The sequence below is a fragment of the Pecten maximus genome, chromosome 16, assembly GCF_902652985.1.
Source record: "Pecten maximus chromosome 16, xPecMax1.1, whole genome shotgun sequence".
Lineage (NCBI taxonomy): Eukaryota > Metazoa > Mollusca > Bivalvia > Pectinida > Pectinidae > Pecten > Pecten maximus.
In genome coordinates, this window is record NC_047030.1 from 24,685,904 (window position 1) to 24,705,976 (window position 20,073).

Sequence of the window (20,073 nt, forward strand, 5' to 3'; positions counted from 1 at the left end):
ACTAAACATTGTTACAAAGCATTGAAAGTCAGCAAGTTTATTACCGACAAATGTACATATTGTACGAAAAAAAAATTCCAACAGTATCCACTCTGCAAAAATTCAAACGACAAAACTGAATTACACAAACAAATTTGGAACCAAATTGCAAAACAATTACACCCGCAAAAAATAACGAGTTTTACAGTAGACTGTTGAAAACATAACACACAAACTTGAGAGCATTTCACAATATTTATTACAGTATAGAATGTACAGAATTACTGATCAAACACAAAGTACATCATTAACATATACCTAACATATATCTAATCTGTACAATTTCATGAAATCTAAAATTTTATTGAAAATTTCATTTAGGACTATTCCAGAAAAAAAGGTCTGATGGAAGGGGCTGAAAGCAGATTATATATATATTTTTTTGTTGTTGTTTCGTAATTACAACTAATGGGTATCTAAATCAAATTCCATGGTTGGTGGTCTCCATTTTGAAATTTAAATATACAGGTAGTAAAAAAAAAATCAAATTTAAATCCATTGATCAATCTCAACATGTGCCTTCAAACCCCCCACACCCATACATAGGCCACCTCAAACCATTTTTGTGAAATAGTCCTTAATTCATTTAATACAAAAATAAAGTTTATAAAATTCTACACTGTCAAAACATAAAATTCTAGAAGTGTTTTTGCCAAAGATTTAATTTTACCAACATTTCAGTTTATTTCTTAAGAAACGTGTAAGTAAAACCTGTTAATCTTGTTTAATTGATACATGTTCTATCAAATCATTCAGTTTATATCAGTGTGAACACCTGAGACCTGGTGGTTATCGAAGTTTGAAAATAATCAACAGTTGAACTTTCTTACTTAAGTTCTTCCCATTCCATTTTATTTTTACTATGAAGCCAGTTAAAATCTCAAACCCGACCCTCAGGTTATTATCGCACAAACAGCCATTTAAATAGCAGATCTTGGGAGGTCAAACTTTCAAATTATGTGCTTATATGTATAAACTGTCACGTGAAATAAATGAAAATTTAACTTCCCCACTTTGCTCTGTTTCAATTTTTTACATGAAAATGGTCTATTTAATAATTTCAAGATTATTTTATAGTTTGCAAATAAAAAATTTAAGTGTGTGGGGTTTTTACAGAAGTTTTCGTGTAATCAATCCATTTTTAATGAACTTTTCCCTGTGAAATGATCAGAAAACATAACACATATCTAGCTTTTCACAAACACACACACACAATCATTCCTGTTACTGCCATCATTCACAAAGAAATGGGTAAGGGACACACTTATGTTACATAAGGCCTAATAACCCAAAAACATTTTCCCCAGAAGTATCCTAAAGGTAAAATATACCTTATCCAACAATTGCACCACACAGAAAAGTCCCTGCAGTCAGATGATTTTCAAGTTCAGTACTCGTACACTAATCCAGTATTATTGAGAACAGGGTGAAAATAAAATATGATACATATGAATTTATCAATGGCGTGATATTTGATATCATGACTGATGAGCGTCGGTGAAGAATGTCCGTTAGAGGTCAGGGTTAGTCAGTGTCGGCCTTCCTGTACCAGAATCGTGCTCTGAAGTCCTCACTACACGTGATAAATGCAGGGCCAGTTGGCGAGTGTGCTATGTATCGGACTGCACCATTGTGACCTTGAAAAGTATGAAATAATTTTATAATAAACTATATTCAATTTCAAAGGACTTTCATAAGCTCTTTGTAAATGTTTAACATTCAAATATCACTTTAATTAGAGCAATAATTGACATATGAGTATTCATGTCTGAATATGGAATGATTTTGATTTAAACCACACATAATTTGCTTCTTCAAAACAAAATGTTGTTTTATTGAAGCCTTGACCTTCTACACTCTGTAAATAGCACAGTAAGTTTATTATCAATTAATATCATTTATTGTTTTACGATAAACCAACACTTCAGTAATCTCCGGTGGAGACAAATGATATCTTGTCCTCTATAATGTTTATTTCCTCTGCTGAATTCAAGAAACTTGAAAATATTTAAGATTTAGGGATTGTTAATAATTAAAAAATTTAACTAACGAGTCCAATTAAAGAAGTCAGCTTCCCAAAAAGTGCTTCTGTATAATTACCTAATGACAAGAGACGCTGCCTTTCAGCATTCCTTGAATCCCAGCAGCACAGACTTGTTGTAGCCTCGTCAGGGAACAGCACTGTGGTAAGGAAATAAAACATGAGCTAACGAACAACCAGGAAAAAATGCTTTAAAACTGATTTAGGTCTACTCCAGTATCCAATGTACAGATGCTATCAAATAAACTTTAAACATGCAGATAACAGTAATTCAAAAATTGTTATCTATTAGATATTTACAAAATCTCTGACTTAAATGAAAATATCACTCATGGTCTACTTCAGCATCTACCCCACAAATGTGATTCTAAGTGTATACAGATATACTAGTAAGGGCTTTTCCAGTAAAATATCTATCCCACCCCAGGACTCCAGGTTTGGTTAAGGGGTACCACCCATAGAATTTATTTTAAAAATTACATGGAAGTAATAGGAAGTCAATCTAACCATGGATAGAAGTGATTTTTTGTGGCGTTCTGGGGTCAGGTAGATATTTTAATGGAATAGCCCTAATGTATACAAAGTGTTACTATGGCTAAATTTTACAAATCTCTCATCACTGAAAACATACATGATTGCCAGCAAAATTTCTGCATATTGTAAGCTATGTTTGCGAATTGATTAAACTATTATTAAAACCATTAGATTCCTATATTTAAATATGTATTTTGATATTGATATGGACGATACAGCAAAACTTCTGTCACAAAAACCATAAGATTTCTAAATTTAAATATGTATTTTGATATTGATATGGACGATACAGCAAAACTTCTGTCACAAAAACCATAAGATTTCTAAATTTAAATATGTGTTTTGATATTGATATGGACGATACAGCGAAACTTCTGTCACAAAAACCATAAGATTTCTACATTTAAATATGTATTTTGATATTGATATGGACGATACGGCGGAACTTCTGTCACAAAAACCATAAGATTTCTACATTTAAATATGTATTTTGATATTGATATGGACGATACGGCGAAACTTCTGTCACACACATCTAAATTGGATATTTACCGTAGTCTTCAGTATGGTTAAACACTGCCTGTGTGCGGTGTTGCTGTTTGCCGGTAGCCCCTGCTCCAGTGTACACGATGAGACACCTGTTCGTAGACAGCTCCCACAACTTCACGAGTGAGTCCTTACCACTAGATACTACATACTGTAAAAATGGAACAAAACAGAAGTTATCCTACTGGAAAGGTATTTGTATACACCCTTAACCCACTCTGATACCAATTTGATTTTTAAATTCTGTGAAATTCATTTAATAGCATTCCTTTTCCGAACCTTTGACTTAATTTCATGATATAAATGTGTTAAGGTTTTAAGAGTCTCACAATCAAAGCTGACAACACAGCAAACACTTCACGATATTAGATGAATAAAAATCTACAACCCCAACAAATAATAAAATGCGGAAGAATTGGAAAATTAAAGATGAAATAATATTTTCAGACAGATTAATAATTTTTTTTTATATATGTTAAGCAGAGCAGGTCCATTTGTTTCCATTTGAAAAACAAATGCATTTAATGAACAAACCTTAATACATTTCAGCTAAACAACTGTTTCTTCATTAAAAATTAATAATTGCAAATAAATCTGATATAATTGGAGTTCTTTATAGTTTAACATATCAAGCCAAAATAAAAATATAGTTTGTTTGGCGTAAGCCGCCTGATCCAGAAAAAATGCGCCAACTCTTTTTGCGACATTTTTTTTATTTGATATGAAAAATTAAAAAAAATTTTTAAACGATTTGACCGATTCAGATATTTATGTCGGGAAGTTGCTGTGCAGGTTTGAAACTACATTTCTCAAACCCAAATAAGGTTGGCGTGTTTAAGAACCAAAAATAAATAATGATTTCCATATTTTGATTTGTTTTCATATTAAAGGTTGAAAAATCTATTTTCAGAACTGAATAAAAAAAATTTCAGCCCTACCTACCTACCCATATGTAAGATATCCTGGTCGGGTTACAGCAAACCAAGATATTTTAAGGGTGGCCTAATATTTTAACTGCATTGAGCTCTCTGAATAACAAAATTTCCAATTATAAAGACAAACCTTTGAGTTTCTTGAGAAGGTGACGGAGCACACCTCGTTGCCATCATGTGCTTTTTTAAATGTGTTGATACAGAGATTGCTTACTCCGTCCCAGATCTTAATGTCCCCGTCCTTTGAACTTGTCACAAACAGGTTAGCATTCGGACACCATTTAACCTGACAACGAATATTAATATTCAGTTAAACAAATCACATACAAAATATTCAGCTACACGAAAATGGAGTCAGCAGTTTTTGTTATGAAATACATGTGTCTATAAAATTGCAAATCTGATTCACCATTCTTAAAACAAAACAAATTTCATTAAAACACTCTCAAAGATAAATATGGTATGATATACTGCTTGTTCAGCTCTAATACACTAAACTTTAGAACAATATTTCTCTATAGAAACAAGGGCCAGTACTTTGAACAATAATTCTCTATAGAAATGAAGGCCTGTACTTTGTACAATAAATCTTTACAGAAATGAGGGCCGGTACTTTGAACAGTAATTCTCTACAGAAATGAAGGTCTGTAATTTGAACAAAAATTCTCTATAGAAACAGGGCCTGTACTTTGTACAATAGTTCTTTATAGAAATGAAGGTCTGTAATTTGAATAATATTTCTCCATAGAAACGAGGGCCTGTACTTTGTACAATAATTCTCTATAGAAATGAAGGTCTGTAATTTGAACAAAAATTCTCTATAGAAACAAGGGCCGGTATTTTGAACAATAATTCTCTATAGAAATTAAGACTTACCGCTGTAAGTGGTCCTTCATGTTGATGGCTAGGATGTCGGCCAACAAAACACTGGAATGTGTTTACATCATACAGACGCACTGCAAGATCAAACATATACACACAACTTAATATAAATTCACTTCAAGGAACTATATGTAATCGGAAACAGGCCATAACTGTTTTATATTGGGCATTAAAAAATGTTACATAGTAGTTGACAGGAATCAACTCAATGCCATACAGATCAGGTCTTTACTACTGACAAAGTCCAAACTGACTTCATACTGGTCTAGTTTTAATTGGTAGAGTAAGAGCATTTTTACACCTTGATACACGAAATACTGGGTTGTTAAATTCAACAGGGCTACTATTTTACAGTTGTCCAAGTCAGATCTAGAGGAGGCAGTAATAAACATGTAACCAAATGTTGTATCAAAACATTCTGCAGTAAACATTTACCTGGTATATTGCGGTACATATATTTGTGGTACACAGATAGGTGGTCCAACATTTTATGGGTATCCCCTTTAAACCTACAGCAATCTAGTCCGTAACAACTAATTACAGTCAATCTTCATTATCTCCATCTCTGGTAACTGTACGACTATATTTAACTTGAAGAAGGAGTTCATTTCCAACAGTTAAACTTTTTATAAAATCTTCCTGGTTACCTTGAAAATTTGGAAGATTATCATGACCACACAGACATTGATGTATGAGGGATTGACTGCATGTTGTATTTATTTTGATTTGTGTTTCCTTGTCAATTACAACCTTAGAATGTTTATGCTTGCATTTTTTATCTGGATTTGAATATCATCTCTAGAAACAGGAGTGATAATTAAACACTGACAGTTAAAAACCATGGTAACTATATAGGACATATCTCAGATGTGAGGTCCTAATGATTGATCCAACTTACAGGTGGGATGTTTGGTACCACAGAGGATATACTCTCCCGACGGGTGAAATGACAGACAGCGTACCTCTGATGCTTCCTGTTACAAAAAGACAAATACAATTGTATATCAAAATTTGTACTGATACATGCATAAATATTTTATAAAATAATGGCAAACATATATGATTATATTGATTAAAATAATTTTTAAGCGCAATATGAAATACATTTCCCTGGAAGATTATTGAAATGTAGAACATTATAGTTATCTCGTAGTCATCTTGTACATGTTTTTTTTAAATTTTGTTTAACGTCCTTTTAACATCCAATGCTATCCAAAATAAAATATAACAATGGTCCATTGCTGTTTGCTGCAAAGACAATATAATTACATATGGATCGCATTAGTTCTATCTCTAATAACCTGCATTCTACATCCTTAAGTAAGGGGCCACTATAACCCAGTCTGTAAGAGGTCGGCCACGTAACCTCAAGTTCAAGTTCTTTATTTCCTTGAGCCTTACGGCTCATAGGTTCAACAAATTTTTTTATTAAAAAAGGTAATCTCCCTAATTCTTGGTAAATCATACAATTAGAAGTACTTTTCTTAACCCCCAATAATCTTTTTAAAAACTGTAAGTGAATTTTCTCTATATCTGGTGCTTTATGAAAACCCCAAATTTCAGCCCCATAGTTAAATATACTACTGACGTATGTATCAAAAACATGTAGTTGGGTTTCAAGTGAAAATCCAAGGTGCATGGTTCTATGTTCCCTACCCGTGTCAGATAGTTTCTTGGGAAGCTGAGAAACAAGCCAGTCTGGGCTGTCATGGTTATGTCCTTAAGCACAACACTCGGCGCTAATGGCATGTGAAGGGCCTCTCACATTTGTACAGTGAGGTAATCACCAACTACTACAAGGATATCCAGCCTCAGTTGTTCACCGGGCGATAAACCTAGCAAAAAAATACCCTTTATAATCAACATTAGACTAACCTGTATACTCTTGTATGCTTTCTTACAGATGGTTTAGAATACTCAAAGAACTTGATACTGAAATCTTTGCTGCCAGAAGCCAGAATCTGATGGTTGGGATGAAAATCAAGGCATGTCACCTCCTGTAAACAAAAACATTATTTTAAACACATATCTAAAAGATTCTGATTTTCATTTTGTACACTGTTACAGCCTGTTGTGTTTCTCTAGATCACAGTCTTTGGTCAAAGACTGAAAATCGTTTTAGTATCAGGTTTTTGAAGATCAGATTAATTATGGAGATGAGTAACATTCTGTAGAAAAATGTAGAGGTAAACTTACACCTGTCCTTACTTGGTTGAAAATTATATCATTGAGGATAAAAAGTGTACTGTATAAATTCTCCTGTTGCATCAACAAGGAGCTATTCATTGATTCAGTAAAGAGAAAAGATATCCTCATGCAACATGGATATTAAATTACCAAGAATCAACATGAAAAACAATTTTATTTTTTTCATAATCCTTCACTTTTTAAAAGAAAACCTACATCGTTATGATCATACAGAGTTCGGATGACTGGGTGGTTCTCCATGGCCTGCTGAGGCGTTTCCATGGCAATGATTTCGGCTGGTGTTGCACTCTTGGCCAACATCCTCTCTACATCTAAAATCTGGCAAAAAAAATAATCACACAATATATATGGAACCTATTTATTCTGAGAGACATTAAGATTTTTCATCAATACAATGAGGCTATTTTATAAGCTTGTCAGAAAGGTTTTGAACTACATGAATATTGAAAGTAACAGAGGAAAGTGCACAGAATTAACATGGCCGTAACACAGGGATGATTGATTTAAGTATCAAGTTTGCATCCACTTCCCCTCAGTCCTGTGAGTAGGTTAATTTCAAATCTCCCCTGATGTAGCTCCTGATCAAATACAGTGAAACCTCATTATTTCGAAATCAGTGGGGTTCATATATTGACTCATGAAAAAAAAATCAAGTTATCCTAAGTAACTCAGGTAAATGGATATATTTTACATAGAATTTTTACAATCGGAACTCAGGTAAATGGATATATTTTACATAGAATTTTTACAATCGGGACTAAATGTTTCTTTCCAATTAAGCAGGGTCTTTGAATTATCAGAGTATAGGATAACAAAGTTTGACTGCAGTTTGTAGCAATAAGTTCAGAAGATGTTAAAATAATATCCTGCAATGACTGAGTAACACTTTTGAACAACCCATCACTACCCCATTCCTCCATCAGAGATGACCACCCCTCTGTCACACTTGATACTCCAGGGGTTACCCTGCTCATTGTCGAATATCAATAACTTTTGAGAGATATTTCCAATAATTTTTTTGTGAAGTACAGCACTTCAGCAAAAAATTGCAGAGATATGATGCTGTACTAAAGAAGTTCCCTTACATCTTAGTATGCAAGCTTAAAATGTATGTTATATATATAACTACAAAATATTACTTACCTTGATAGAAGAATCTTCCGATCCAGTAGCTATCAGTTTTCCTGCAAAGTTAAACATAAATCTGTCTTCAATCAAATCTAAATAAAATGCACATGTGCTTCATTCCAAATTCTCTAACAAAATCATGACTAAAAGTAATTTTAACAAAATTTCATGTTGAATATCTGGGCTTTTTCTTTCATAGAACATGCAAAATTCCTAGCCATTAACAAAGTTACATTATTGTGGCAGAAGACACTACTAGCAGTATTATAATTTACTGAATAGTTGGTGAAATTTTATCATAATTGTCTTTGTGAAGTTCTTATTTTAGATATTTACTCTATATTTTTTTGTGGATGTTACTGAAAGCTTACAAACACATGACACTGTTTACCAGGTTATGATGGTACATACATCATGTATTTTCTAAAGAAACACGGCTCATTTATTTAACTTGTATAGAAATCTCCACCATGAAAAGTCCAGTGAATTACATGTACATTTGTAGCTCCAGTACCACCCATACTAACCTACACAGTGAAAAGCCAAGTGTTTTACAAATACCCACCCTATACTTACCTCCACAGTGATTAGCCAAGCGTTTTACAGATATGCATACCCCCTAAAACTTACCTCCACTGTGAAAAGTCAAGAGAAACTTGTACCCCCCTAAACTTACCTCCACTGTGAAAGGCACCAGCACGACATGGCCCCTTGTGAGCTGTCACGTAACAGGTCTCGTACAAAGCTGCCTCTGGGGATATGGTTTGAACTGAAGACACAAAGAAAGAATTAAAACAATAAGAATTGTTTATCTAATATTTCCAAAGCAAACACATTTGCTTATTAACATTTCTGATAGGAATTCTGTTAATTACAATACAGTCTAACCAAGTTGGTGTTAATGATGAAAATGGTGGTTCGTGATCATCGCAACATACTTCCCACGAATCGAACACTGTCAAAGTTATGCAAGTGCACTTTAAACTGAAATCACATCAACGTTTAGCTATCTTTTACTGTAGGACATACAATATCATAGAAATGGAACAAAAGTAAATCTTACGCTATAATTAAATTGCCTTCCATTACCATGATGAAGATAAACGAGTCTATTGCACAGCGTAGTAAGAACAAACATACTTACCATCTGTTTCATATTCCAGGTCAATCCCAGATCCAGGGGCTACATTTTCAGATCCTATCAGCTCTTTCCCATGGATCTCTGATATATCAATGAGAATTTATGACAATTTACTTTATCCACATGATAATGTGAGACAATGGTTTGTTTCGCAAACCTTTTGGAACATTAAATATCAACTCAAACTTTACATTTTTGTTACTGACTTTCTGTTTCATCACTCTTTTTTGGATCTTGGACTTCAAATTTGATATTAGTATTATTTTACAGTGAAATGGTTACAGTTCTCTCAATCTCTAATCTGTTTACTATTATCAAATCCTTGTGAGGTGACTTGTTATACCTTCTTCGATCTCCAGGCCATACTTGAGCACCTTGAAGAGTCGGTCAGAGGGAGGACAGGCTGGGTGGGCCTTCACTAGAGTCGACAATGAAACAGCCAGCTTCTGATGTCCATCATAGAATAGCTGACTGCAAAATAACCAATAAAAAAGTCAGAATCACATGATTCATAATAGATTCTAGCACTTATTTCAGACATTGATGCGAGAATAATTGCGCTTTAAAAACTGCACATATGATTACACTAATTTAGTAACAAGTAATGGCTTTTTTCTCACTGGTTTCGGATGGTAAATTTTGTAACAAAATTTGTGAATTGAGAAAGATTTTTTTCATGAATTGGTCCTGTAAGACTACATGTCAGGGAATTGTCTTTGGCTTTAGCCTAGTCTGTATTATAAAATGAGCTTGGCGTGCTATATCGTCAACAGCGTATCTTGTTCTGATACAGGCAATGCCATGTTTCCTCAGCGAATAAACACGTGTGAACTTTCAGAATTTGTCAACAAAACTAGCAAAAACTAAACCAAACGCATTGTTGAAAGAGACTCCATCACCATCTTGGCTAGATACCAGTATCGATAGGAATCACCGCATACACTTCCATCAATTGTAATTTTCGTTATTGTGGTGCATTTTGAATACCTTATCATCAGTCTATACATCAAATCCCTCTGTTTAACTTCATCGTGTTCCGACCCCATTTTCGCAAACCCCCTTCTTCGATGCTTCTATCCGGAACACATCGAGTTTTATGTGTCTTTTATAGGGAAAGGTCCAATGAGTTCTGGAAGCGACTGTGGAGCGCCATATTGTCATTTTTATGCGAAACGAAATAAATAAATATAGAGTTTATAAACGCATATCCTCAGAGAACTGATATAACAGCCTATGATTTCATGTAGTTTTCAAACATTTTGTTTAGGAGAGGGGAATTGTTGTCATGAGGGGCGTGTTATATCATGTCTCGTTCCGTTTTATTATTTTATAGAGAGCGTGTTAAGCACAGACCAGACGAAAGGTTCGAAGCTCAGCGGTGACAACATTTTAAGATCTATTTATATGTTTTTAATTATTTATTTTGTCATAAATTGGTATTTCGGATTTTGCGTACATATTTCCATTATTTGTTAACCAAAAATCTGAAGAAATGTTTTTGTTTCTCTGTCTGACTGAACGCATTAAGGCAAGAAAAAAAGATAAACTGATGTAACAAATCGAAGTCATGGGTTGATTTATTGACTTACAAATAATTATTACGGATGTTTGGTTTTAAAAATAATTTGTTGCTAGAAACCTGTATAAATCCGGAATAGGGCATTGTTATCTAAGGGTATGATTACCGTTATATTATGTACAGGTGTGCTATCAGTCACACTATTTGACAGGTCTCCGAACTGATTAGAACTATATAATTATATAGGACACTAGGATCAAGGATCTCGAGTAAACATCTCGATAGGATTAAGTAACATTAGCACAAGATAATCGGGCATCCCGCGCACGAGACAGTAATTAAGTGATCGATTGGATGATACATGAAGTTGACGGAGAGGATAAAAAGACAGTGGTTATTAGTAGTTCGAGAAGGAGAAGATAGCAGTAGATAGTTCAGAAGCAGAGGGAGAAAGAGAACCCATCGGTATACATGACAGGGTCTCCGGACAAACGAAACCACGGGGCCAGACATGTACAGCCAGACAGTCATGATGGAAATAAATAGAGTATTATTTTACAGAAGCTACTATACGATCCACGACTGTGGTTTGTACAATGAATAAGCAACGTCTGCTAGCAGCTAGTATGTATGTTCACGCCATGTTGTGTTACAACTTACAAGGTCAGGTGTGTACATCAATACATCAGAATGATGGATTCAGAAGATATCACAGAACTTGAGAAGATTGCATGACGCCTATATGGTTGACAGAAAATAAAGCTTCAACAGGACGGACACCCGAACTACAAACAAAGAAACAGAGACAGCATGTAGTAAGTGATTTAGTTTTACCCTTGAGTACATTTCTTACATCTATCATAGAACGCAATCGAAAGTTGTGCATTCATTTCATGAAAATCCTAATTGATTTCATGAAAATCATAATTGATTTTATGAAAATCAGAATTTGCAGCAATTTTTGTCATAATGAGAATTACTTCAGTATCAACACGATAATTGCTGCAAATTCTGATTTTCATGAAATGAATGTACAACTTTCGAGATTATGTTTTATGATAGATGTAAAAAAAAAATTACTCAGATTATTAAGCCATTCTCAGGAAAATTAGATATACATATATTTAAAGGTTGGGTTGAAAATAAAGAAAAATATGCTTATTCTGTTAACCTAGCATATACTTTAAACGAAGTAGCACTTCATACTAGCACAGAGCCAGTTAGTGACTTTATTCAGAGATGTCTAAACTTTAATAAAAGGAATTAAAATCTCGATCTGCCGTAATAATAGACCCCCATCATGTTTGGGGGTTGTGATAATGACCGAAAATGTGCCGAAATGGAGTTGGAAATTCCTAAATGGAGCAAAATTTGTGGTCCATTTCGACTGGGTTTTTTTTTTCTCCATTTCGTTATTTCCAACTCCATTTCGGCACATTTCGGCCATTGCCATATCCGCATGTTTGGTTATCATTGACATAGGCAAAACTCAGACGAAAATTTTACAGGCTTACACAGAAAGACTTCTGAGAGAAGCATAACAGGATTTGACGGATAATATGGACAAAAGTTATAAAGAGTCAATTAAAAGGGATGTTTATTAATGAGTTAAAGCATGAAGATATCAATTATGAAATAAAAGTTCTGAGAGAGAACCTAAACATTTCAGACCGCCTATGATTGCGCTGTACGTCTGTATCGGAGCAAAATATTTTATCGTTTCAAAAACCTGATTTACCAAAACATACTTTAATAGACATAAAACAAATGGGAAGGTTTGCCAAAATGTAAGTTTTAAGTGTTAAAAATGTCAGAAAATGGGGCATATTAAAAGTAACTGTCTAAAGAAATTGTGGACAGACAGGTCATATAAAGGGACATCGTAAAGAGAACAAGACAGTTAAATAGGGAAAAGGAAACATGCCAGCAGAAAACAATCTGTTAGTAAAATCAAAAGTAATTCTAGAGAGAAGGGAGATAATCCAAACAAGAAAACGCCTGAATGTAAAATTGAACTAACATATACCCTTAATTCATGTAGAATTAAAATGCAAAATCTACGATTTCGGGCATAAATAGACACTGGATCGGAAGTACCTTATTAAACAGATGAGTTAAAAAAGCTTGAGGGTGATATTCCTGTAAGGAATTATCTAAACGCTGGAGAAATAGGAGATCTAAATTAGAATTATCTAAACGCTGGAGAAATAGGAGATCTATCTAAATTAGAATTATCTAAACGCTGGAGAAATAGGAGATCTATCTAAATTAGAATTATCTAAACGCTGGAGAAATAGGAGATCTAAATTAGAGTCGCAAGAACTATATGTAAATAGTTAAAACAGAGATATGGAGCAAGATGCTAACCAACATGACCTAACAAGTGATGATAGTCCAGATTATAAGTCACTTGATGAGGACATTTAAATTAATCAAAAATGAAATGTAAAATTTATTCTGACAATTTAAAGTTAAACGCGCACGTGAGGTTCAATTATTTAGATAAAGACCAGTTATTTGGAAATTGATACACGAAAAATTTGGAAATCTGAAAGTGTATAAGTGGATATTTTGTGAGTAACTGAACACATTAATGCGAGAATGAAAAAAGGTCAGGTAAGCTAATTAATAATCACTTTGCTGAGTTATGTAATGGTGTCCAGCTAAATGTGAGGATTGGAAAATGTCTTTTAAGAGAATTACCTCTACACCAACAATGAGGATTAACGAAAATCAACGAAACAAGGGACATTGAAACAGATGTTGAAATCATTTGAGTTAAAGGGAGACAGAATTGATGTAATTAATAAAAAGTTGTACGAAAATTTCATTTGCAAACATCAGAAGCTGGATTTTTACACAGGGCCTTGAGAATTAGTTACAGTCTACATGTATTTGGACCTCCCCTAGTGTCTATAGCACATTTTGAGACGTTTTGGGGGGCTAGATTAAAATTTGGCAAAAATAACACCCCCGGTAGGTCCAGATACATGTAGACTGTAACTAATTCTCAAGTCCCTGTGGATTTTTATACCGATAATGTTCTTAAAGTGTGTTACCGGAAGAAGCTGATAATACTTTTGCGACTATAGAGACAAGTAAATATTCTCGACATATACTTGCACGTGTGCTAAACAACCATAACACACTATATTGGAGTAGACTTTAATCAAACGGAAGAGGATCCGAAAACCTATGAAGTTGTGAATGGGACATTGTAAAGGAACACGTGACACTAACGGATATTAGTTTTTAATGTTCCACATTTCATGGATTTTAATATGATTTATTCTGTCAGATATGGCATATCGAGAAAACTCTCTTTCCTTTTTATGAACAATAATATGTTTGGTTATGTAAACTAATATCAGATTTGTGTATTTCCTTTTATAATTCATAGATGTCCAATAAGTTACCGAGCTTAAAAAATAAAACTGAATTGCATTGATTTTGAAGGTAACCAAGACAAAGAGTTGGTTGGTTGGTTGGTTAACAAGATTTCGTCTACTTTCACGGCGGTTGCTGTATTCAGGGAGGGGGGGGGGGAGCGGGGATCGAGTGCCTCCGGTGTCTATGTCCCCCTCAGGTGAGTCTTGTAATCCATCCGTTTGGGCCGGACAGCTCCTTGGGACGGAAATGGGCGCGGCTCGGCGGTCCTTCTTTGGTCCTGTGTCGGAACTCCATATGCGAGTGAAGGGGATGAAAACTTTTTTACACATCATATATTGTAGAGCCAGTATTGGTGGGCCCCAAGATCCGTTTGAGATCTCTTGCTTTTCTTTCGAACTATTGAAACTTCAACATTATTATTCTTCGGCAAAATATTTATAAAAATGAGGAAGTAGAATTAGACCACTTATGACGAGCTGGACAAGTAATTCAAATGAGGAGCAATATAATCGACGACACAAGTCTTGTAACTTCTGGTGAAATCAAATGAAGTACCCTTTCCTTTTGTCGGGGAAAAACAGAACCAGAAAAAAGACACACTTCGGGAGAAATTGACGTATTTCCCTGAGACAATCCAGTGTTACATATGCATGTGTGCCCAGCCAGGGACATTCTGTATGTACGTTCCAGGCCCACAGCAGACATTTGTGTCTCGTTTACTCGACGTTGAATTTAAGAAAATGATTTCATAATGACATTTGATAAGCATTGAAACAAAGTTCATATAACAGCTTACTGATTTCAATGTGGACATCTTTAAAAAAATCTTTTTTTTTTTAAATACACAAACAAACAAAAAACAAAACAAAAAACCTTTTTTTTTCATTTTAGCAGGCTTTATATATATATATATATTGTTGTTCGACGTCCACCTTCTTACATTTTTTTACTGATACAGTTATTAGCTAGATCGTTTAAAAAGTGCACTTCTTCTTCTTTTCAATTTCTTTTTTTATAGCATATATTATGTATATGAAATTCCTTTGCTTGCGCCTCACTGTTTCCGCAACATTACGCTATGGCCATAGACGGGGAAATTTTAAAACTGTAACAGTACCAAAAGCATTTGTATTTTCCTTTTAACTGCATAATTTATACGAACGTCTTACCTGGCTGATATCAACTTATTGATTTTAAATTGATTGCTTTAACAAGAGACGTATAAACGAATATTTTAATAAGAAATTAAATGAGATTTTAAAATACAGCACTTAGATGCTGCACTTGTTACGGTCATTGCCTGTTTTCATATTTATTGTTTAATTTTACCGGTCCTTCCTGACTGTACTCTCGGGCTACACCAGAAGACGTGTATGGTCTTAGGCGTCGGTGGTGTAACGGTCAGCATGGTTGCCTTCCAAGCAGTCGATCCGGGTTCGACTCCCGGCCGACGCACATTTATTTTCCGATACTAGTGGTCAGGTGACGGACGTGTGTACGGAATTTGGCCATTGGCACTGTCTCAGGATGGGGATTCAAGTTGCTCAGTAATTGAATATCTATTATCTATTAAAGATACCAACATTACAACATATCAACTGTAATGACAGATTTAGATGCTTCTCTCATAGCTGTATATGTATGTGTGATTAGTAATTACATAATTGTTTTATATTATTATTCATCATATAATTGTTTTATGTACATATAAATACTTGGAATAAGAGTCTACGTAAATATCAATTAAATGACTGTATCGTATAAGTATCAATTTAATATCTGGTATCATATATACATATCAATCAATTATATTATATACATGTACATATTTCTGGTATTATATATACATACATGGTATCGTATTATTTTCTATAGTAGTAATAGTACATATCGATGAGCGTAAATGTTACATGTAGTTATATTTAATAGTACATATGATTCATATAGTGTTAGTTTAATGTTATATATATATATCTTGCCACATAAGTCACAAATGAATTTTGTCAATTTAATCTTTGTCTTGTTAATAAGATCCTTTAATATAAGGGATTTGAATTATCACCGAATCCTGATATGCGATTACTTTCACCAAAACTCCAATGTTTATTAACCGAACCATGTTGCCCTACGTGACTGCGAACTTACGTCTTACATTTTTTACTGCATGTTATCTGTCTAAATTTTATGTACTTATTGTGGCTTTTTTTCAAATGTACTCAATACATACACTCAGAAATAAAATCTATTGCTGGATTGCACAGTGCCCTTCTTTGATACCGATTCGCTGTTCTGAACCATTTTCTTTCTATGTGTATGATAATGGGTAATTCGTACATGTGTCACAGAATAGCGATCGGTATCTTTTATTCAAAGGTCTACGGTAAATGCATGAGGAAGTATTTCGTGTGTATATCTTTTAGTCTAAAGATGCTTATATGGTTGCTAGACCGAAGTCGTTTTTATATTTCATGGTTAATTAATCAATTAAATGTGCTTATTTCTTCATGCTTTCAAAATGTTGAATTTTCAGTAGTTTTACTACTACTTTTATTACAAGATATGGATATAGAGTCCAATCCCGGCCCGAGGCCCGACGAGCTTTCAATATTTCACCTCAATGTACGAAGTGTTAGGAATAAATTAGATTGTGTAAAAGACATAGCCGATGAATATGATATTATTTGTTTAACAGAAACTCATCTAGATGATCAAGTATCTACAGATGAATTACTTATTGATGGTTTTCATGAACCTTTTCGTCTTGACAGAAATTTTGCTGGTGGAGGTATATTAGTTTACACTAACAGTCTTTTAAAAGTAAACCGATTAACGGAACTTGAATTTCCCGGCCATGAAGTAATTTGGATTAATGTCCAGTTAACGAATTCTTCTTTCATTATTGGCACTGCTTATAGACCTGAATATTCTGGTTTACCTTTCTGGGAAAATTTTCGTACATCTATTAATAGTGCCTTAGACATTTCACCAAATATTATAATAACTGGTGATTTGAATGTCGATTTTTTAACTGTATCTACTAATCATATTATTTTTGATATAATGAGATCTTTTAGTATTACTAATGTCATAAATGAACCAACTCGTATTGGGCCGACTAGATCCAGTCTACTTGATCCTATTCTCTTATCCCAGTCTCTTTCCTGTATCGATTCGTCTGTAATACCTGTTGATAAGTCTATCAGTGACCATGATAGTTGCACTGCTAGTATTAATATTCCTTGTACTTTTAGACCCACTTTTAATCGTAAAGTTTGGCTTTATAAGAGAGCCGACTTTGAAAAGTTTAATAATCTTATTACTAATTATAACTGGAACGCTCTTTTCTCAAATTGTAATTCGGTTGATATTGCTTGTGATCGTTTTACTGATATATTTTTAAATTTTGCAAATTTGTGTATTCCATCTAAATTAGTCACTTTTAGGCCTAATGATAAACCTTGGATGACCTCAGAATTAAGAACTAATTTGAGAACTCGTGATAGATTACACAAAATTGCTAGGTCAACCAAGCTTCTTTCGGACGTTAATAAATTTAAGCAACAACGTAATAAGGTAAACAACATGAAAAAACATGCACGATTATTTTTTTATGAAAACGTAAACGGCATTATTGATGCATTTTCAACCACTGATCCAAAATCTTATTGGAGACTTATTAAACGATTACTAAAATCAACCGGATCTTCACAATCTATACCTACTCTGGTAGATTCTCTTAACAATTCTATTGTCACCAATGATGAAGATAAGGCTAATCTTTAAAACAATTACTTTTGTAATATTACAACAGTTGACGATACTAACACTGCTATTCCTTTGGTAGAACAAAGAACTGACAAAACTTTTAGCTCTATAAGAGTGAACATTAACGAAATTAAAGATATCTTACAAATATTGAAACTCGGAAAGGCCTCTGGTGAAGATGGAATTAGCCATCATATGTTACGAAATACTTCACATACTGTATGTATTCCTCTTGAAATTATTTTTAATATGTCTTTATCGAACAGTAATTTTCCATCTAGTTGGAAAATTGCCAAAGTTATGCCACTATTTAAAAAGGGTGATCGACATTCTCCTTCTAATTATAGGCCAATTTCTCTTTTATCTACCGTTGGTAAAGTATTTGAACGTGTAATTTTTAAACATATATATAACTACTTCATGGAAAACTCTTTGTTTTATAAATATCAATCGGGTTTTATGCGTGGTCATTCTACTGTGTATCAACTTCTTGAAATTTATCACAATATCTGTATCTCACTTGAAGAAAAGAAACATGTATGTATGGTATTCTGTGATATTTCAAAGGCGTTTGATAGGGTGTGGCATAAGGGTCTTCTGGTCAAACTTCAATCATACGGAATTTGTGGAGAGTTACATTCTTGGTTACAAAATTATCTATGTCACAGACGACAAAAAGTCTTTTTAAACAATTCATATTCTCAATTGGGTTTAAATTTAGCAGGGGTTCCCCAAGGTTCAATCCTAGGTCCACTTTTGTTTTTAATATATATAAATGATATTGCCGATGTTCTTGAGTCAGCTGCTCGTCTTTTTGCAGATGATACCTCTATGCTAATGTCTTCGTCATCCTGTCTTGAAATTGAAACTGTTTTAAATAGGGATCTAAATTCTTTAAATCTTTGGTCTAAAACTTGGCTAGTTACATTTAATCCAGACAAAACTGATGTAATATTTATTTCTAATTCTAATGACTTAGACGAAGACCTAGAATTGAACTTTGATGGGAAAAATTTGATTTTTACTGACAACCATAAACATCTCGGAGTATATTTTAATTCGAATGCCAAATGGGGAGATCACATTAACGCAATATACAGTTCTGTTATGAAGAAAATTAACGTTTTAAGAAAATTGAAGTTTTTACTAAGCCGTGAATGTCTTTTAAGAATTTACAAATCATTCATCTTACCAGTTTTAGAATATGCATGTGAGGTATGGGATGGTTGCACCAAAGCCGAATCAGAATTGTTGGAGAAAGCCCAAAGGGAGGCCATTCGTATCATAACAGGCCTTCCGTCTTATGCAAATATCGAATATTTATATTTTGAATCAGGTTTAGATACCCTATCAAATCGTAGAAATCGAAGAAAACTCCAACTTTTATATAAAATGCAAAATAACTTAACACCAATTTATTTGAATGATCTCCTACCATCTACAGTAGCAGAAAATAACCGATATCCTCTTAGAAATAATAATAATTACAGAGTTCCTCCATTTCGGCTTTCTCTTACAAATAGTTCTTTTATACCATCTACTATTCGTAGTTGGAATTCATTAGATTTATCCGGACGATCATTACCTTCTTTACCTTTATTTGTAAATTCTTTGGCTTTAAACGTGCAACCATCCCCACCTATCTATTTCGGTTTGGGTGAAAGAAAATTCAATATTATGCACACCAGACTAAGACACCAGTGTAGTCCACTTAAGTACGATTTGTATCGTGTAAATCTTGTTGATGATCCAGCTTGCTCATGTGGATATCCATGTGAGAATGCCTTTCACTTTTTATTTGAATGTCGCCTTTATGCTCAGGAAAGACGTATTATGCTACAACATATAAATGCCTTTGGAACAGAACCTAGTTTAAAACTTCTATTGTATGGTAATACTCAATTTTCCGTAGATCTAAATTGTCGTATTTTTAGACTTGTGCATTTAT

The 20,073-nt window shown here is 33.8% G+C and overlaps 1 protein-coding gene and 1 non-coding gene across 2 annotated transcripts; one reads left to right on the forward strand and one right to left on the reverse strand.

The window, feature by feature from the left end:
- Positions 1 to 219: 219 nt before the first annotated feature.
- LOC117344433 (cleavage stimulation factor subunit 1-like) lies at positions 220 to 10,568 on the reverse strand. Its single transcript, XM_033907160.1, is given in 14 exon segments — positions 220 to 1,676; positions 2,140 to 2,220; positions 3,167 to 3,311; positions 4,223 to 4,378; positions 4,969 to 5,048; positions 5,873 to 5,948; positions 6,850 to 6,875; positions 6,878 to 6,971; positions 7,378 to 7,500; positions 8,326 to 8,366; positions 8,987 to 9,079; positions 9,455 to 9,532; positions 9,795 to 9,922; positions 10,439 to 10,568. Coding segments are annotated over 14 exon segments (1,293 nt in total). The 5' UTR covers positions 10,498 to 10,568; the 3' UTR covers positions 220 to 1,563.
- Positions 10,569 to 15,743: 5,175 nt separating this feature from the next.
- Positions 15,744 to 15,815, forward strand: Trnag-ucc. The gene has a single exon. It is a non-coding gene; the product is annotated as a tRNA-Gly (tRNA).
- The last annotated feature ends 4,258 nt before the right edge of the window (positions 15,816 to 20,073 follow it).